This window comes from Neopsephotus bourkii, unplaced genomic scaffold (genome assembly GCF_033783945.1).
Source record: "Neopsephotus bourkii isolate Nb327-2 ecotype Australia unplaced genomic scaffold, CSIRO-AGI_Nbou_v1 NB_1462, whole genome shotgun sequence".
NCBI classification, from domain to species: Eukaryota; Metazoa; Chordata; class Aves; order Psittaciformes; family Psittacidae; genus Neopsephotus; species Neopsephotus bourkii.
Window position 1 is genome coordinate 560,872 of NW_026901939.1, and position 18,633 is coordinate 579,504.

The 18,633-nt window shown below is 64.6% G+C and overlaps 1 protein-coding gene across 2 annotated transcripts; it reads left to right on the forward strand.

Annotated features, from left to right (window-relative positions):
• Positions 1-689: 689 nt before the first annotated feature.
• ADAM11 (ADAM metallopeptidase domain 11) lies at positions 690-12,318 on the forward strand. 2 transcript variants are annotated; one of them, XM_061368912.1, is made up of 27 exons: positions 690-881; positions 2,045-2,226; positions 3,380-3,456; positions 3,710-3,776; positions 5,109-5,194; positions 5,277-5,343; positions 5,482-5,530; positions 5,617-5,684; positions 6,003-6,077; positions 6,161-6,232; positions 6,413-6,579; positions 6,666-6,750; positions 6,835-6,925; positions 7,013-7,064; positions 7,180-7,279; positions 7,511-7,582; positions 8,478-8,570; positions 8,667-8,747; positions 8,825-8,875; positions 9,188-9,251; positions 9,331-9,430; positions 9,512-9,631; positions 10,656-10,824; positions 10,918-11,032; positions 11,181-11,271; positions 11,565-11,582; positions 11,916-12,318. In XM_061368912.1, the coding sequence occupies exons 1-27, from the start codon at positions 824-826 to the stop codon at positions 11,929-11,931; spliced, it is 2,286 nt and encodes a 761-aa protein (XP_061224896.1). In that variant the 5' UTR covers positions 690-823; the 3' UTR covers positions 11,932-12,318. The 2 variants fall into 2 exon arrangements, with proteins under 2 accessions (XP_061224896.1, XP_061224895.1); XM_061368911.1 differs by having other exon boundaries at positions 691-881; positions 11,565-12,318.
• Positions 12,319-18,633: the final 6,315 nt, after the last annotated feature.

The window sequence follows — 18,633 nt, forward strand, 5'->3', positions numbered from 1 at the left end:
GCCCCAGGACCCCTGGCTCCATCCAGGGCATGGGTCCCACAGCCAACACTGGCAGCAGCTGGGGCCCCAGGGCTGCTGAGAGGCTGCAAACCAGCTGTGGGGGGCTCAGTACTCGTTTGGGGCTTCAGTCCCACTGGGGGGGGGTCTGCAAAGGGCTGGGGGTCCTGGTGCTGGCTGGGGACCAATTGGAGGCCGGGTACCAGCTGGAAGCTTCAGTTCCTGGAGGGGGACCCAGAATCCAGGTGGGGGCTCCCGTGCCAAGGACCAGTTACAGAGACATGAACCGGCTGGGGGCTTGGGTCCTGTGCTGATTGGAGGGGCTTATGCTGGTGCATGATGTACGGGACGGGGTCCAGCATTGACTGGGGGTACCCGGTACCCGTGGTCCTGTGCTGCACTGGGGGGGCCGGGTACGGGCCGGTGCACTCCGGTACCGGCTGAGGGCTGGGTGCTGGGGCACGCACCCGCGGTACTGGGGGGGGGGGGGAGGTGACACCGACTCCGGTGCTGCAAAGCCGGGGGGGTGCCAGGGGCGCTGCGGCAGCCGGGGTTGGGGGGGGGGGGAGACGGGGACGGTACCGGGCGGGGCGGGGCGGGCCCGGGGCGGGCGCTGCCGGTGCCGCTGCCGGCGGCCGGGGCCGGTGCTGTGTGCGCGTGCAGGGAGGGGGGGGGGGGGGGGGGGGGGGCAGGGGCGGCGCTCCCGGGCCCGGTGGCCGCTCCCTGCCCTGCCCGGCCCGGCCCGGGGCGGGGGGACGGGCGGACGGGCGGGACGGTCCCCGGCTCCGCGGGCCCGGTGCGGCCGCGCTCGGATTATGAAGGAGCCATGAGCCCGCTGCGGGGCTGGCTGCTCGCCCTGCTCCTCTCGGCCGCCCCGCGGGCAGGTAGGTCCCGGTCCCCGCATCCGGCATCCTCCCTCCGGCCTCGGCATCGCTCCGCTCCCGGCCCCGCTCCGCTCCCGGCCCCGCCGCCGCCGCCGCTGCGGTTTTTTCGCTGCATCGACACATTTTTCCGCAGCGCCGCCCCGCAGCGCCCCGGGAGGGGCCTTGCCCGAACACCCCCCCCCCCCCCCCGGCTCCCGCAGCCCCGGGCCCCCGCTCGTCCCCCTCCCCGAGACGTGTCCCCGAACCGGCCCCGTGTCCCCATCGCGGCCCCCGGTGTCCCCGCTCCAGGTGTCCCCAGAGCAGCCCCCGTGTCCCCACAGCGGCTCCTGTCCCCTGGCTGCCCGCCCCTCAACAGACGCCCCCATAGCGGCTCTCGGTGTCCCCTTGGGATGTGCCCCCATAGCGGATCTCGGTGTCCCCTTGGGATGTGCCCCCATAGCGGATCTCCGGTGTCCCCTTGGTGTCCCCTATGGAGGTGTCCCTGCACCAGCCCTCCCGTCCCCTCCTTGTCCCCTCTGCAAGGTGTCTCCATCGAGGCCCTCCACATCCCCTCAGGAGGTGACCCCCCCACAAATCCCCCCCATGTCCCCTGCATGAGATGTCCCCCCACCAGCCTCCATCTCCCCCTGGGATGTGTCCCTATACTGGGCCACCGTATCCCCTGGACACCTTCAGAGGTGTCCCCGTCCCGGCCTTCCCTGTCCCCTGCACGTCCCCTCCAGGATGCGCTGCTGTGCCCTGATCCCCCCTGCCTCCAGGTGCAACGGGTCCCTGGGTCCCCCTACATCCCTGCTTGCCCTGTGTCACTTCACTGCCACCCATGTTCCCTGGGTGTCCCCTTCAGGACATCTGAGGCCCCCTGAGCTTCCCCTCCCAGATGTGTCCCCATAATTGGTCCCCCACTCTCCTGGGCACCCCCCAGCCCATCCTTCTGGGATGCATCCACACCTGGGTCCTCCAGCCTGGGACATGTCCCAACGACCCCCTCTATGTCCCCTGAGCATCCCACCAGGACATGGACATCCCTTTTGGGATGCAGCGCCACCCTTGGGTCACCCCCTGACCCCATCCTATCCCTCCTCGTCCCCAGCCCTCCCTGTCCCCAGCCCCCAGCGTTGTCCCCAGCCCTCCCTGGACCCCCCCAACGTGTCCCCTGGCCGCAGGTCCCGCCACGCAGGCCCCCTCGCTGCAGCGGAGGCTCCCCCGGGCCGGATGGCAGGACGGGAGGGTCGCCTCCCAGATCACCCACCCCAGCAGGCTGGTGGGGCACAGCTCGGGAGGAGAGGTCCAGCGGCATCAGCTGGACACCAGGGTCAGGAATGAGCCTGGAGGAGGAGGAGGCCCTGTAAGTGAACCACAACCCCTCTCCATCCGCTCCCTCTGGGGTCCCCGCTGGGTGGGCAGGTCCTTAGGGAGCTGCTGTCACCAACCCGGCTGCACCCCAGCATGTGCATGGCCCCCAGCATCCAAAACCGGAGCATTCATCCCCTTGGATTCCACACCAGTGCCTTCCCCTACCCCTGCATGGATGTGTGCCATGAAATCCCATTAAACCTGGATACCGGCGCGTGCGGGCACTGGGAGAGATGAAATGGGAGCGGGCAGGGATCCTGCAGCGTGAACGGGCTCACGGCTCCGGGAAGGACGAGCGGGGCCACCCGGTGCTGACCCCCACCCGCAGCCGTTCCCCCATCCGCGGGCTCACTGCGGCCGGTGCCCCCCCCAACCCCCCCGGTGCTGTCGGTGTTCGGTGCCGGCACCCGCGTCCCATCGGAGCCCATCGGGTTCGGTGCTTTCAAGGCTGCGGCGCGCATCGATCCCCGCATCCCTACCGGATAAAGGGGGGGACCTTGAGGAGCCGCCGCCGCCGCGCTTCAACCCCGGAGTTGAGGGAAGGCACCGGCGCCGGCGGCACCGGAGGAGGTGTTGGAGGGGGTGTGCGGGCCCCGGGGCTGGCTCCTTGGGGAGCCTCTGTGGCCTCCTGCCCGGCCGCATGGGCACGGTCATGGCTTGGGACATCCCCCCCCGACCCCCCTGCGGTGCCGAATGTGTCCTTGTGCCCGTGTCACCGCCCCCAGCGACGGGAGGGGGCTCCCCGGCACCGGTTTGGGTTCTCCTTGGCCGCCATTTCCCCTCGGTACCGGCGCCCCCGAGGGCTGCGCTGCCGGTGGCGGACCCTCACCGTGCGCCCGGTTTGCGGGTGCCGGGCGGGAGCCGCAGAGCGCAGCCCTGCGCTGCCGGCAGGAATTAGGTCAGGAATGACGGGACCGCAGGGCCGGGGCGGGGGGGATGCTCCAGGATGCACCGAGGAGGTGGCGATGGGGAGCGGGTGCCCTCCCGGCGCTGCAGCAGGCATGATTTGGGGGGCAAAACTGCAACGTTTCCCTTTATGTTGGTTTGGGGGGGTTAGAAGTAAAAGCGGCCCTTTCCAGGCTGCGGGTCTGGGGGTTGATGGGGGTTTAACTGTCGGGGGGGTGACGGCTCCATCTCTCTGGCAGGGGCTGCATCTGGCGCGGGTGAGCTTCGTGGTGCGTGCCTTCGGCTCAGCCTTCACCCTGGACCTCCGGTTGAACCAGTGAGCAGCCCCGGTGGTCCCAGTGGGGTGCGGGGCACCTGGGGGCTGAGCCCCGAGGGGGGGGGGAGAGGGGTCCAGGGGTGCCAGCACCCTCCCAACCCGGGGGGTCCCGCACCGGGGTGGTGCCACGTGGATGGGGGGGTGCGCGATGAGGGCGCTGCAGGCAGGGCCCTGCTGCTGCTGTCTCTGACTCCTCATCCTCTTCCTCCTCTTCCTCCTCTTCCTCCTCTCACCCCCTTCCTGCCCCCGGCAGCCACCTCCTCGCCTCCCGCTACGAGGAGCGGCACGTTGGGGCGGGCAGCAACGGCAGCCACAGCACGGTAAGCTGCACACCGTGTGACACTGCCGTGCTCTACTGCACCCTGCCATGCTGTGCCATGCCCTATCACTGTGCCATGATCTATCACTGTGCCATGCTCTATCATCACCCTGTGCCATGCTGTGCCATGCTCTATCACACTGTGCCATGCTGTGCCATGCCCTATCACTGTGCTATGCTCTATCACTGTGCCATGCTGTGCCATGCTCTATCACTGTGCCATGATCTATCACTGTGCCATGCTCTATCACTGTGCCATGTTTCATGTGCCATGCTGTGCCATGCTATCACTGTGCCATGCTGTGCCATGCACTGTGCCATGCTCTATCACTGTGCCATTATCTATCACTGTGCCATGCTGTGCCATGCTCTATCACTGTGCCATGATCTATCACTGTGCCATGCTCTATCACTGTGCCATGATCTATCACTGTGCCATGCTCTATCACTGTGCCATGCTGTGCCATGCTCTATTACACTGTGCCATGCTCTATCACTGTGCCATGCTGTGCCATGCTCTATTACACTGTGCCATGCTCTATCACTGTGTCATGCTCTATCACTGTGCCATGCTGTGCCATGCTCTATCACTGTGCCATGCTCTATCACTGTGTCATGCTCTATCACTGTGCCATGCTGTGCCATGCTCTATCACTGTGCCATGCTGTGCCATGCTCTATTACACTGTGCCATGCTCTATCACTGTGCCATGCTGTGCCATGCCCTATCACTGTGCCATGCTCTATCACTGTGCCATTCTGTGCCATGCTCTGTCACTCCGTGCCATGCTGTGCCATGCCCTGTCACTGTGCCATGCTCTATCACTGTGCCATGCTCTATCACTGTGCCATGCTGTGCCATGCTCTATCATCACCCTGTGCCATGCTGTGCCATGCTCTATCACTGTGCCATGCTCTATCATACCATGCCATGCTGTGCCATGCTCTATTACACTGTGCCATGCTCTATCGCACTGTGCCAAGCCCTGCTGTGCCAGTTCTGAGGTCACGGTGGCTCACTCATAAACCCATCAGGAGCCCACCAGCATCTCAGCGTCTCCACTGGGGTGGCCTTAGGCAGCCCCCCCCTTGCCCCTGGGGTTCCCCATGCACTGGGGTGCTGCTCCAGTGGGCGATGGGAAGTTGCACCCCAGGTGGGTGCCTGTGACGGGTGATGCCCAGGGCACCGTGCACCCCTAAGGGTGGCAGGCAGTGAACCCGTGAGCCGCCAGCTGGTGGGTGCATGTGAAGGGGTCAGCACCCCACACAGCACCGGCGGGATGGGACCAGGGCAGGGTCCGTCCGGCTCAGCCCCCCCCTCTCTGCTCGGGCAGGGCGCAGGGGAGCACTGCTACTACCAGGGCCGGCTCCGGGGGCAGCCCCACTCCTTCGCAGCCCTCTCCAGCTGCCAGGGCCTGAGGTGAGTGCTCCCCAGCCCTCGGTGTGCGGGGCAGGGGCTGCTGCACCCCCTGCACCCCGTTACCCCCCAATGCTCTTTGCAGCGGGGTCTTCTCAGACGGCAGAGCCACCTTCCTGATCGAGCCCCAGGAGGGCGTCGAGCACGGGCAGGTGAGCGCCCCAGGATCCACCATGGGCCTGCTCCGGCTCCCACACCGCAGCATCACGGCCCCGGCTGCAGCCTGGGGGTACAGGGATGCGGTGGTGCCGCATCCACGGGGGGCCCTGACGCTCGTCTCCCCATGGCAGGGCCTTCGACCGCACGTGGTCCAGCGCATCCCCAACTGCTCCCAACCGGGTGAGCCTTCACGTGGCGCTGGTGCCGGTCCCCAGGGAGCGGTGCTGGTGGCCCCGGGTCCCACTGGCTCTGTCCCTTCCCTCCAGGCTGCCTCTTCCCTGTGTGGAACCAGCGCGTCGCGGGCGGGTTACCCAAGCTACGGCGGCGGCGGCAGGTTGGGGGGGACAGGGGGGACGTGGGGCTGGGGACAAGGATGCTCAGCCCTTGGTCTCTGGGTGCTGGCTTGGCCTCAGCCTGGCCCTGCCGTGGGCGCAGCCGGGCTGGTTTGTGGGTGCTGGGGGTGTGTTGGCAGGATGCTGCACTGCTGCAGGCTCAGGGATGCCCTGGGGACCCTGCCGATAGCAGGGGGGACCCAGGTGGCTTCCCCACTCCATACATCCCAATGGGCAGCCACAAACGGGATCCCAAAGCCCCATTGCCAGGGCTGGGCGGGTGGATCTGTGGGATCTCAGCCACGGGCTCCCACCGGCAGGTCCGCCGAGCCCAGCACACGGTTCACAGCGAGACCAAGTACATCGAGCTGGCCGTGGTGAACGACCACCAGCTGGTGAGTGCTGGTGGGGCTGGCGGGGTCGGGGTGACCCCAACACACACATCCCAACCTGTCCCCTGGTCCGTACCCCCCCTTAGTTCTTGCAGCTCCGCAAGTCCGTGGTGCTCACCAGCAACTTCGCCAAGTCCGTGGTCAACCTGGCTGACATGGTGAGAGCCCCTTTGCCCTGGGGGGGGTCGGTTTGTGACCCCAAGGAGCGCATCCCCAGGGGGTCCATCCCTGGTGTCTGATGGGTTTGTCCCTGAGGGCGATGTCCCCACCGCGTTGGTCCCCGGTACCGGATGGCTTTGCCCCAGGGAGCGGCACCGGTCCCCCCCTTGTCCCCGCAGATCTACAAGGAGCAGCTCAACACCCGCATCGTGCTGGTGGCCATGGAGACGTGGGCCTCGGAGGACCGGATCCGCATGGGGGAAGACTCCTTGGAGACGCTGACGGAGTTCGTGAAGTACCGGCGGGAGGGCCCGGCCGAGCACAGCGACACCGTTCACCTCTTCTCGTGAGCGCCGCGGCCGCGCCGCATCCCCGCAGCCGGGAGCCGCTGGCCCCGGTGCCCACCGTCCCCTCCCTCCCTCCCTCCCGCAGGGGCCGGACCTTCCAGAGCAGCCGCAGCGGCACCGCTTTCGTGGGGGGCATCTGCTCGCCCGCCCGTGCCGGGGGGGTCAATGAGGTGGGTGCAGGGGGACCCCCATGGAAGCAGGGGGGGGGGATGGAAGTGGGGACCCGGTGACCCCCGCATATCTCCCGTGTGCAGTACGGCAACGTGGCGGCCATGGCGGTGACGCTGGCGCAGACACTGGGGCAGAACGTGGGCATGATGTGGAACAAGCACCGCACGGCTGCAGGTACCCGGCACCCCCCCCCCAAACGGCTCCATGGGGACCCCCAAGTGCCCCCAGCAGCACCCCCCCAGCCCCTCTGCTCTCCTCCAGGGGACTGCCGGTGTCCGGACTCGTGGCTGGGCTGCATCATGGAGGACACAGGGTGGGTGCCCCTGGGGGGGCATTGCTGAAGGTCCTGCCCTGCTCCGGGGGCCCAGCCTGGTGCTGCCCCCCCCCCCGCGGTGGCACTGGGGGTGATGCTGCCCCCGGCCCCACAGGTACTACCTCCCGCGGAAGTTCTCCCGCTGCAGCATCGATGAGTACAACCAGTTCCTGCAGGACGGCGGCGGGAGCTGCCTCTTCAACAAGCCCCTGAAGGTAACAGCCCCCCCCCGGACCCCCTCATCCTTGAGGGGGGGGCGATGTCCTGGGGGTCCCAGGGGCTCCTGCGGGGTCCAAGGTAACAGCAGCAGCACCGGAGCCGGTGTCCCCAGCAGGGGATGTTTTGGGGGTCCCAATATTCCCTGGGGACGATGCCCTTTTGGGGGGGCTCCGGGGCAACCCCAGCATCTCCTGTGTCTGTTGTGTCCCCCAACTCGGCTCTGACAGCTCCTGGACCCCCCAGAGTGCGGCAATGGCTTCGTGGAGGCAGGCGAGGAGTGCGACTGCGGCTCGCTGGCGGTGAGCGGGCCTGGGGCTGCCAGCATTACCTGGTGATGTGGTGTGACATGTCGTGACGTGATGTGACATGTCGTGACGTGATGTGACATGTCGTGACGTGATGTGACATGTCGTGACATGTCATGATGTGACATCACCGTGACATGGTGTGACATGTCATAACGTGATGTGACATGTTGTGATGTGGGGTGACATGTGACGCGGGGTGACATGTCATGACATATCGTGACATGGTGTGACATGTCGTAACATAGTGCGACATGTCGTGACATGATGTGACATGTCATGACGGGGTGTGACATGTTGTGATGTTATGTGACATGGCGTGACATGGTATGACATGTCGTGACGTGGTATGACATGTCGTGACATGATGTGACATGTTGTGATGTGGCGTGACATGTCGTGACGTGGTGTGACATGTCGTGATGTGGTGTGACATGTTGTGACGTGATGTGACATGTCGTGACGTGGCATGACATGTCGTGACATGGTGTGACATGTGACATGATGTGACATGTCGTGACATGACGTGACATGTCGTGACGTGTGAAACGTCATGACGTTGTGTGACATGTCGTGACATGGGTGACATGCCGTGACATGGTGTGACATGTCGTGACGTGGTGTGACACGTCATGATGTGATGCGACATCGCCGTGACATGTCATGATGCGATGTGGTATGTTGTGATGTGGGGTGACATGTGATGTGGGGTGGCATGTCATGACATATCGTGACGTAGTGTGACGTTGTGACGTGATGTGACATGTCATGACGTATGACATGATGTGACATGTGACGTGGTATGACATGTCGTGGCATGATGTGACATGTCATGACATGGTGTGACATGTTGCGACATGATGTGACGCCCCGGTGTCTGTCCCGGCAGGAGTGCGCCAAGAGCGGGGGGAACTGCTGCAAGAAGTGCACGCTGACCCACGACGCCATGTGCAGCGATGGGCTCTGCTGCAAGGGCTGCAAGGTGAGGGGCCGGGGGCAGGGGGGGTGATCCCGGATCCCGCAGGGATGGATCCGATCCGGTGCGCTCCTGATGCGGTGGCTTCGTCCCCGGGTGCAGTACGAGCCGCGAGGAGTGTCCTGCCGGGAGGCTGTCAACGAGTGCGACATCCCCGAGACCTGCACCGGGGACTCCAGCCAGGTGAGCGGGAGCAGGGGGCGCGGTGGCACGCGTGGGGCCGGGGGGCATCACCCGTCCCCTTCTGTGTCCCCCAACAGTGCCCCCCCAACCTGCACAAGCTGGATGGCTACTTCTGTGAGAACGAGCAGGTGAGGCGCAGCAATGTCCCTATGGGGCTGGGGAACGTCCCCGTGGGCTCCATCCTCCCGGTGCTGGTGCGTGCTGGTGATGGCAGCCACACTGAGCCCCACACACGTGCGGGATGCGGGGTTTGGGTACCAGGGTCCCCAGGGTGGGTGAACCCTCAGTGGATCCCTCCTGTGCGCACCCACAGTGATGGGATGAGCAAACCCTCCCTGTACCTCCAACCCCATCCCCTGCACACACGGGCCTCCCATTCCCTGTGCCTGGCACTGGGGGGGGTCCTTATCCTTGCACCCCCTCCATGGCCATATCCGCAGGGGCGATGCTATGGCGGGCGCTGCAAGACCAGAGACCGGCAGTGCAACGCGCTGTGGGGCCGTGGTGAGTGTCAGCCCCGGGGGGGGGGGGGTTTGACCACGGTGGGTTTGGGGGGGCAGGGGGTGATGCTCGCTTCCCCCAGGCTCAGCAGAGCGCTTCTGCTATGAGAAACTCAACGTGGAGGGGACCGAGAGGGGCAACTGCGGGCGCGAGGGCCTGGGCTGGCTGCAGTGCAACAAGCAGTGAGTGACCCCCCCCCCATGGCCCCCGTGTCCCCTCCCGGTGCCCCCCACCCGGCCGCTGACACGGGGGGGGCCTGGCAGGGACGTGCTCTGCGGGTTCCTGCTCTGCGCCAACATCTCGGGGCCCCCCCGGCTCGGGGAGCTCAGCGGAGAGGTCGCCACCACCACGTTCTTCCATCAGAACCGCTACGTGGACTGCAGGTGGGGAGGGGGCACGGAGGGAGCCCCCGTGGAGGGGAGGGAGCCCCCGTGGAAGGGAGGGAGCCCCCATGGAAGGAGGGAGCCCCCATGGAGGGGAGGGAGCCCCCATGGAGGGAAGGGAGCCCCCATGGAAGGAGGGAGCCCCCATGGAGGGGAGGGAGCCCCCATGGAGAGGAGGGAGCCCCCATGGAAGGGAGGGAGCCCCCATGGAGGGGAGGGAGCCCCCATGGAGAGGAGGGAGCCCCCATGGAGGGGAGGGAGCCCCCATGGAGGGGAGGGAGCCCCCATGGAAGGAGCGAGTCCCCATGGAAGGAGCGAGTCCCCATGGAAGGAAGGGAGCCCCCATGGAGGGGAGGGAGCCCCCATGGAGAGGAGGGAGCCCCCATGGAAGGGAGGGAGCCCCCATGGAGGGGAGGGAGCCCCCATGGAGAGGAGGGAGCCCCCATGGAGAGGAGGGAGCCCCCATGGAGGGGAGGGAGCCCCCATGGAAGGAGCGAGTCCCCATGGAAGGAGCGAGTCCCCATGGAAGGAAGGGAGCCCCCATGGAGGGGAGGGAGCCCCCATGGAGGGGAGGGAGCCCCCATGGAAGGGAGGGAGCCCCCATGGCCGGGAGGGAGCCCCCATGGAGGGGAGGGAGTCCCCATGGAGGGGAGGGAGCCCCCATGGAGGGGAGGGAGCCCCCATGGAAGGGGAGCATGGAAGGAGCGAGCCCCATGGAAGGGAGGGAGCCCCCATGGAAGGGAGGGAGCCCCCATGGCCGGGAGGGAGCCCCCATGGAGGGGAGGGAGCCCCCATGGAGGGGAGGGAGCCCCCGTGGAGGGGAGGGAGCCCCCATGGAAGGGAGGGAGCCCCCGTGGAGGGGAGGGAGCCCCCATGGAAGGGAGGGAGCCCCCGTGGAAAGGAGGGAGCCCCCATGGAAGGGAGGGAGCCCCCTTGGAGGGGAGGGAGCCCCCATGGAAGGGAGGGAGCCCCCATGGCCCGGAGGGACCCCCCCCGGTCACCGGCTCCCCCCGTACCGGCGCAGGGGGGGCCACGTGCAGCTGGTGGACGGCTCGGACCTGAGCTACGTGGAGGACGGGACCCCCTGCGGGCCCGGGATGCTCTGTCTGGACCGCAGATGCCTTCCAGCCACAGCCTTTAACTTCAGCTCCTGCCCCGGGAGCTGGGATGGGAAGATCTGCTACGACCACGGGGTGAGGGGCACGGGGGGGGGGGATGAAGGGGGGGACCCCCCCCGGGGGTGTCACAGGGCGGTGGGGGGGGGGGGTGACGCCGTCGCCTCGCAGGTCTGCAGCAATGAGGGCAAGTGCATCTGCCGGGCGGAGTGGACGGGGAAGGACTGCAGCGTCTACGACCCCATCCCCGAGCCGAAGCCGACGGGGGAGACGGAGCGCTACAAGGGTCCGTGCGCTCCCCACGTCCCGCTGTGTCCCCAGGGGTCCCCCTCACCCCGGTGCTGCAGCTCCGCTGGGCACAACTGGGTCCTGCCCCATCCCTCCATCACTGGGGTATCCTCCCCCCCACTGATGTCCCCTCCTCCCTGTCACAGGTCCCAGTGGCACCAATATCATTATCGGCTCCATCGCGGGGGCCGTGCTGGTGGCTGCCATCGTCCTAGGGGGGACAGGCTGGGGATTTAAGTAAGCCGCCGCCGCATGGCTCGTGTCCTCACCGGCCACATCCCTCCTGTGCGCTGCCACCGTGCCCTGGGCATCACCCCCCCCCCCCGTGGGTCCCTGGGGGCTCCCTCATCTCCTTGTCCCTGCCTGTCCCCCTGCCTGCATGCGGCACTGGGGGGGTGGCACTGTCTGCCCCCATTGCCTGGACATTGCTGCCTGTGGGAGCAGGGACCCAATGGGGGGGGGGGCACCCGCACACCCGGGGTGTCACTAACGCTCCTTTCCTCTCCTCTCCCCCCCGCCGCCCCCCCAAGGAACATCCGCCGCGGAAGGTACGACCCGGCGCAGCAGGGAGTGTAACCGTGCCCCCCCCTCGTCTCCTCCTCCTCACCGTCACTGTCACCGTCACCTGACGGCGTGGGAGCCCCCCCGGCCGGGCCCGTCTGTCCGTGTCGCTGTGTGTCCGGCCCTGCTGTCTCCATCTCTGTGCCCCCCGCAGCTGAAAAGAGACAGGGGTTGAAGGAGGGAAATGGGGGGGGGGGGACACTGGCAGCAGCCACCCCCCCCTACACCAGTTGCTGGCTCTTTTCAGCTCAGTGTCCCCCCCATGTGTCCCCCCCATGTCACAGCCCCGCACTAAACGCACCCCCACTTCTGTGTTGCAGGTCCGGGGGGGGCTGAGCAGAGCGGCTCTGCCCCGCTCCCCCCCCCCTCCCCAGCGCCTCATTAACAGCAATTAAACGGGGAGCACGTGGAGGAGAGCGGGGGGGGGACACCCGGGAGCACCCCCCCCGAACCCCACTGCACCGCCACGAATGTACCGCCCCCCCACACCCCCCCCCGGCCTGGTGGCACCGGGATGAATGTACCTGCAGGGGCAGCCAGGGACCCCCCCGCCCCCCATTCCCTCCTCTGCCCCCCATCAGCAGCTTCCTGGGGTCCCCAAAGGACAGGCCCAGTGGCCCCCCAGTACCAATGTATCCAGGCCTGGAAGTTGTGTCCCCCCCACCCCAGGTGCCAGGTCTGGGTCTGTGGGGGCCAGGACTGCACCCCCAGATGTGTGTGTGTGTCCCCCACAATGTCATGGCTGCACCCACCCAGCCATTGAAACCCCAATGTCCCCCGTGGTGGGGACAAGCATCCCCCTATGGCAGGGACCCCCCTCAGCACCCCCAGCTCAGGCAGATGAACCCCAAACTGGTGGCACTGGGGCTGGAGGGAGGGTCGGTGACAGCAGGGGGGGGGGCTTGGATTAGAGGGTGAGCCCCAGGCTGGTGGCACACGGGGGTCCTTGGTGGGTGGCACGCATCCCCCCCCACCCCATAGCAGGCGGTTGCACTGCACTTGCTGGGTGTCCCTGACCCCCCGGGAGGGGGGTGGGAGGTGTCACCCCATCCCCATGGCACACATCACCCTGCATGGGGGGGGCTCTGGGGGGGCCACCCACCCCACAGCACCACAGAGCACCGGGGGCCACACTGCTCCCTTCAACCACTGGTGATGCTCAGCATGAGGGGGATGCTTCTAGTGACAGTGTGTGTATGGGGACACGGCTGGTGGCACTCAGGAAGGGGATAATGGGGACAACACCCCATGCCCATAGCAATGGGGTGTCCCCCCGTGTCCTCCCTTGGCCAGTGTCCCTGCCTGCCATAGGGCCCCTTGCCATGAAGGCAGAGGGTGACCAAGGGTGTCCCCGAGCCCAGCCATGGCCGATGCACATGGTGGTCCCCGTGTTGTGTGCCAGCCCCGCTCAGCACCCATGGGTGCCTTGGCTGTGGTGGCACAAGATAGGGGATAGGGCACTGCCATGGCAGGTGGCAGTGGGACAGAAGGGTAGCTCCTCATGGGATGGGCTCACAACACAGGCACAGGGAGGGGGGAGCTGAAGCAACCCCCATCTCCATCACTGTCACCACAATGTCCCCACTGCCAGGGGACGCCTCTGTTTCAGGTGTCCCTGGGTTTGGGGGCATCAATACACACACATAGAGAGAGATATGGGGTTTTCTTAACGATCTGAACGCTGTGAGGTCCAGCGGTGCCACCGCGGAGGCGGCAGCGGCTCGGGCAGGGGCTGCACCCGGTGCTCCAGAGCCGAGAGAGCAAACACCCCCCCACACCCCCCCCCAGCACCCCAATCCCGCAGGGGCCACGCACAGCGGGGTGGTGACACCACCCCCCCACCCCCCCCACCCCCCCCGAGCCCCCCCATCCCATCCCGAGCTCCTGCTTTGCACGTGCTGCGGAGCCGGAGCCGCTGCGTGTTCCCTGCTCCGGCCCCGGCCCCGGCCCCGGCCCCGGCCCCGGCCCCGGCCCCGGCCCCGGCCCCGGCCCCGGCCCCGGCCGCCTCCTGCGATGCCACAGCTTCTTTACAATAAAGGTTTGGGAAAGGATGGGGCTGTGCTTGGCACCGGCGCTGGGAGCGGGAGGGACGGGGCCAGGGGGGCCTCAGCCCCCCCACATCTCCTCAGGAGGATGCTCCAGGACCTGGTCCTCTCCATCACACCCATACCCCACACCCGACCCTGGCCTATCCACAAGGGGTGGCACCATCCCAACCATAGCATCAGAGCCAGGGTCCCATCTTATGGACCCTCAGTTTAAGAAGGACAGGGACCTGCTGGAGAGAGTCCAGCGCAGGGCAACTGAGATGATGAAGGGAGTGGAGCATCTCCCTTATGAGGAGAGACTGAGGGAGCTGGGTCTCTATAGTTTGGAGAAGAGGAGATTGAGGGGTGACCTTATTAGTGCATATAAATATATAAAGGGGGAGTGTCCCGAGGATGGAGCCAGGCTCTTCTCAGTGGCAAACAATGATAGGACAAGGGGCAATGGGTACAAACTGGAACACAAGAGGTTCCACTTAAACTTCTTCTCAGTGAGGTGACAGAACACTGGACCAGGCTGCCCAGGGAGGTTGTGGAGTCTCCTTCTCTGGAGACATTCAAAACCCGCCTGGACACGTTCCTGTGTAACCTTATCTAGGTGTTCCTGCTCCGGCAGGGGGATTGGACTAGATGAGCTTTTGAGGTCCCTTCCAATCTCTAGCATACTGTGATACTGTGACCCGGTGGCACATGGTGAGCTCCCTCCCTCCAAGCTCTTGCCCGGCTGGGGATCCTGACGTGGCTGGTCCCCATCCCACCATATTGATGCTCAGCTCTATGTGAGGCCCAGCATGAGGGCGCTGCTCCATCCCTGTCCCACCGTGGGCACCACTCGCTGTCCCAGCATGGGACTGGTCCCTTGCCCCCCTCTGGGACACACAAGCTGCTCACTACCCCATTGCAGGACCATGGGGGCAGGTCCCTGTCCCCTCCCAGGGCCACCCTCAGGCCGGCTTTGCAGCGGGGTGCGCACCCCCTGGCAGAGGGGGACTCGGGGATGGGTCCCCAGCTCCCAGAAGGGCCCGTGAGGATGGAGCATGGGGGAGAGCCCGCACGCTCGGACCGCTCTGCACGGCCACCACGAGAGGGCTCCCCCAGCCCGGCCCATGCCCGGCTGGAGCAGGAGATGCTCGCTCATCCCTGATGCTCCAGGGCCGCTTGGAGCCCGAGGACACGGGCACGGCCTGGGGTCCTCTGATGGCAAAGAGGGTGGCAGGTGGGGGCACCACATGAGTGTTGCTACCAGCACCCTCAGCCCAGCATCCCCATGCCCACGGAGGGTCACTTCCCTGGGGAATCCTTTCTCTGCCAGCCAGGGATACGGGGTGGGATGCAGGACAGCACACACCGCCACCAAGCCACTGGGAAGGGGTGGCCCTGCAGAGCACCCCTACACAGGCATCATGAAAACACTTGTTCAGCTCCTTACCATAGAACCGTGGAATGGTTTGGGTTGAAGGGACCTTAAAGCTCATTCCATTTCATAAGGCAGGGGGAAGGTGCCCCTTGGAGAAGCTTGCTCCAAGCCTGTGTCCAACCTGGCCTTGAGCACTGCCAGGGATGGGCATCATTCCTTATGGCAAGATGCTGAGCACCAGGGCCCGTGCACACGATGCAGGGTGCTGGGAGGGGGGGGATGAGGATGCTCGCTGCTGGCTCTGCCCCACTTGGGGTGCCCAGGAGCACCTTGGGGTGCTGCCTCCCTCAGGGGCAGCCCCAGCCCCAGACAGGAGCCTCTCTACTGGTTCCAGAAGGGTCAAGCCCCTCTTATTAAAGCAATCACTGTCATCTGCTCGCTCCGTGCCCCTGGGCTGCAGGCTCACCAGAAGGGCTGTGGGATGGGCAAGACACTGGAGGAGCCTCTGGCTGTGGCAGGGAGCCAGGCTTGGAGCCAGCAGGGCCCTTTCTGCCCCCAGCACCATGAGCCCCTCAAGGGCTTTAGCCACAGACTCGCAGCAGGCACAACGGAGCTGCAGCTATTTTGGACTCGTGTCTGGATACCAGCGCGATGAGTGAGCCAGAAATACGCCAGATGCACAGAGTGGGTCTGAATCTGAAGCTATTCAGGGCCTTCAGGGTCAGGAGGGCAAAACCCATGACCTGCAGTCAGCCCAGCTCTGGTCTGCACCCCGCAGGGGCACACAGCATCTATGCTTGCTCAGGGCAGGGTCCTGCTCACCGGGACCCCACGGTGGGGTTGGACATGGCCAGCACAAAGGAGATGCTCCTTGACCAACACCTAAAGCCCACAGAACCTACAGAAGGCAGCAGGGTGCAGTGCCCGGAGGTGCTCAGCGCCCCAGGCAGCTCCTTCTCTCCATCACATCACCCAGCTCCTCCACCTTGAGCTGCCCCAAACCAGAGCACAGGCTGACTGGGTGCTGCAGCGGTCCTGCCTGTCCTCAAGCAGCTTTATATCAGCCACCAGTCCTCGGGCCCAGCTCCGATCCACACTCCTCACACGTGCTAAAGGTGAACCACACCACCCACGGGAGCAGCCACAGCCTCCCACTGCTTGTTGGTGTTAAGATGCTCCAACAGTGATGCTGGCATCGGCTTTGTGGTTCCTCAAGGTCACTCGCAGAGCTCTCCCCCTAATCCCAGTGGGATACATCCCCATATAACACAGCAGGAACTGCAGGAGCAACAGCTTGGGCAGGTCTGGGGGTGCATCTCTGTCACTTAGCAAGGATCAGTTCCAATTTGCCCCTCTTTTTGCTGCAGACAGAGTGGACCCTGCCAACCTCAAACCCCAGCAATGAAAATCAATCCCTCTTTACCAGCAAAACCAAAGAAAGAAGAAAGCAGCTCCTGCACAGCGGGAAGCCCTCGAACCTGAAACATCTCCCCTCCTTTGGCTGTCGAGGCTGAGGATGGACCATCTGGCTGGGATTTTCCAACTGGAATCGAAGGAGGCTCTTTGCTTGGGGGGGATGACACAAGAAGATCCTCAAGGCCCCCCCCATGGAACATGGTGGTGGCAGAGGCCGCAGCATGGGTGAGCAACGGGAGGCTCTGAGTTTCCACCTTGCCCATAAGCACTGCACAAAGGGAAGCTCGCTTGGAACAGAAGCCCACGGGCTGGGGGTGCATGAAGCTTTCTGGGAAGGGAAGGGTTTTTGCTAGCCCAGAAGAGAGCCACTGGCCTGACTCAAGGCTTTGGGGTGCCTTAACCTCAGCCTTGCCATCACCAGCTCCAGCGGGAAGAGTACAAATGTCCCGGGGAAAAGGAGGGAAACCAAATCCCTTGAGGCTGCTATGCCTAAGACAAACCAATTCCCAAAAGCCCTTCCAGAAGCAGCCTCCTGCTGCCAGGACACTGCCTGCATTGCCTTGTAGGCCTTTTCCAGCCCAAAGCCTGTGTCATTCCTTTACGAGCAGTCCCTGAACGCCTGAGTTCCCATTCCTGCCGCCAGCAGCTTTAACCCCTTGAGGCAGAGGCAGACCCGATGGCTGCTCACCGTGCAGCATTGGTGCAGGCTGTGTCACAGCTCAGCAGTTCAAATCCAGGTCAGCAGAGCTGAACTGAGAAGCCCCAGTGGGCCCATTTCACCTTGTCAGTGCAGTCAGCGCCCAGGCAGCCGCCGAGGCTCCCGCTCCATCACTGCCCCTACTGGGACTGCAAGCACGATGTGAAGCCCTCCTGAGCTTCTGCTGAACTCCAGGAGCTGGGGATCAGAGCCTGTGGAGTGAACGTGGCATCTGACAAAGAAAAGGCGCCGTTTTCCTGGTTCTCCTAAGCTTTTCCTCCTACTTCTTCTGAAGCATTCAGATTCAAAGCTACGAAACAGCAATTTATCAAATCAGCTTTGAAGCCTCTCAAGATCTCAGCTCTCCTCTCCGGGGGATCTGCAGTACCATGGCACACCAGGTCAGAGCACTTTACGTAACTATCTCCTTACCCTACACCAGCTACTGATGGTTTTACCTCCTTTCTTAACAGCTATCTTCTCTCTCCTCACTGGACATCACAATGTGCATGCAAATAGGAAATGCATAAAGGCCTAACACTGAAGGGAATCAGAACGCACTTTGTCATTATCCAAGAGTGCTGCTGCAAGCAGCCAGTCAGCAAGAAAAGGCAATAGGTGATAAGGAACCAGATTTTGGAGCCACCAGTTACACCGGGTTCACTTCACAGCCTGGTGGCATCTACCTGAGCTCACTCCCTTCTGTGGCAGCCCAGTAATGAGCTGCCCTCCTTCCCCCAGTGCATGGGGGAGAGATCCTGTGTGACAGAGGGATCTAATAGATGTGCTGGCAAAGGAAACTTCAGGGCAGCTTGAGTCTGCGTGGGAACACCATGCTCTGGGTGACCAAGGTTTAAAGCTTTCCCACTTCCCTCTGTCTCCCTACATCATTCTAACATTGGGCTATTTTTTTACCCACAGGTTGCCAGCCTGCCCTGAAGCATCTCAGGGCTTTTGTGACACATGCAGCAGCAAAGACTTCCCTCCGGTGGGATTGCCAGGGGGCCACAAAGGGGCTGCGAGGGCTGGAGCAGCTCTGCTCTGGAGCCAGGCTGAGAGAGCTGGGCTGAGGCAGCCTGGAGAAGAGAAGGCTCCTGAAGGGGAGACCTTAGAGCAGCTCCAGTGCCTAAAGGGGCTGCAGGAAACCTGGAGAGGGGCTTGGGACAAGGGCCTGTAGGGACAGGCCAAGGGGAATGGCTTGAACCTGCCCGAGGGGAGACTGAGCTGAGCTCTTAGGCAGAAGCTCTTCCCTGTGAGGGTGCTGAGGCGCTGGCACAGGGTGCCCAGAGAAGCTGTGGCTGCCCCATCCCTGGCAGTGCTCAAGGCCAGGTTGGACACAGGGGCTTGGAGCAAGCTGCTCCAGTGGAAGGTGAACTGAAAAGCCGTTCTGCTCTCAGAGGGGGAATACTGCACACCAGGTCATGCCAGGCCCTTAGCACCGAGAACAGCAGTTCCTGTCTCCAAACCTTCAGAGAACACCTCTCACTTCCAGGCTCCTGCACATTCCATTGGAATATTCGGTA

Bases quoted from the DNA above. Each gene is read 5' to 3' on its own strand.
- ADAM11 (XM_061368911.1), top strand. From the start codon at position 824: ATGAGCCCGCTGCGGGGCTGGCTGCTCGCCCTGCTCCTCTCGGCCGCC. The intron at 9,431-9,511 runs GTGAGTGACCCC...GGGGCCTGGCAG, and splicing joins TGGCTGCAGTGCAACAAGCA to GGACGTGCTCTGCGGGTTCC. The intron at 9,632-10,655 runs GTGGGGAGGGGG...GTACCGGCGCAG, and splicing joins AACCGCTACGTGGACTGCAG to GGGGGGCCACGTGCAGCTGG.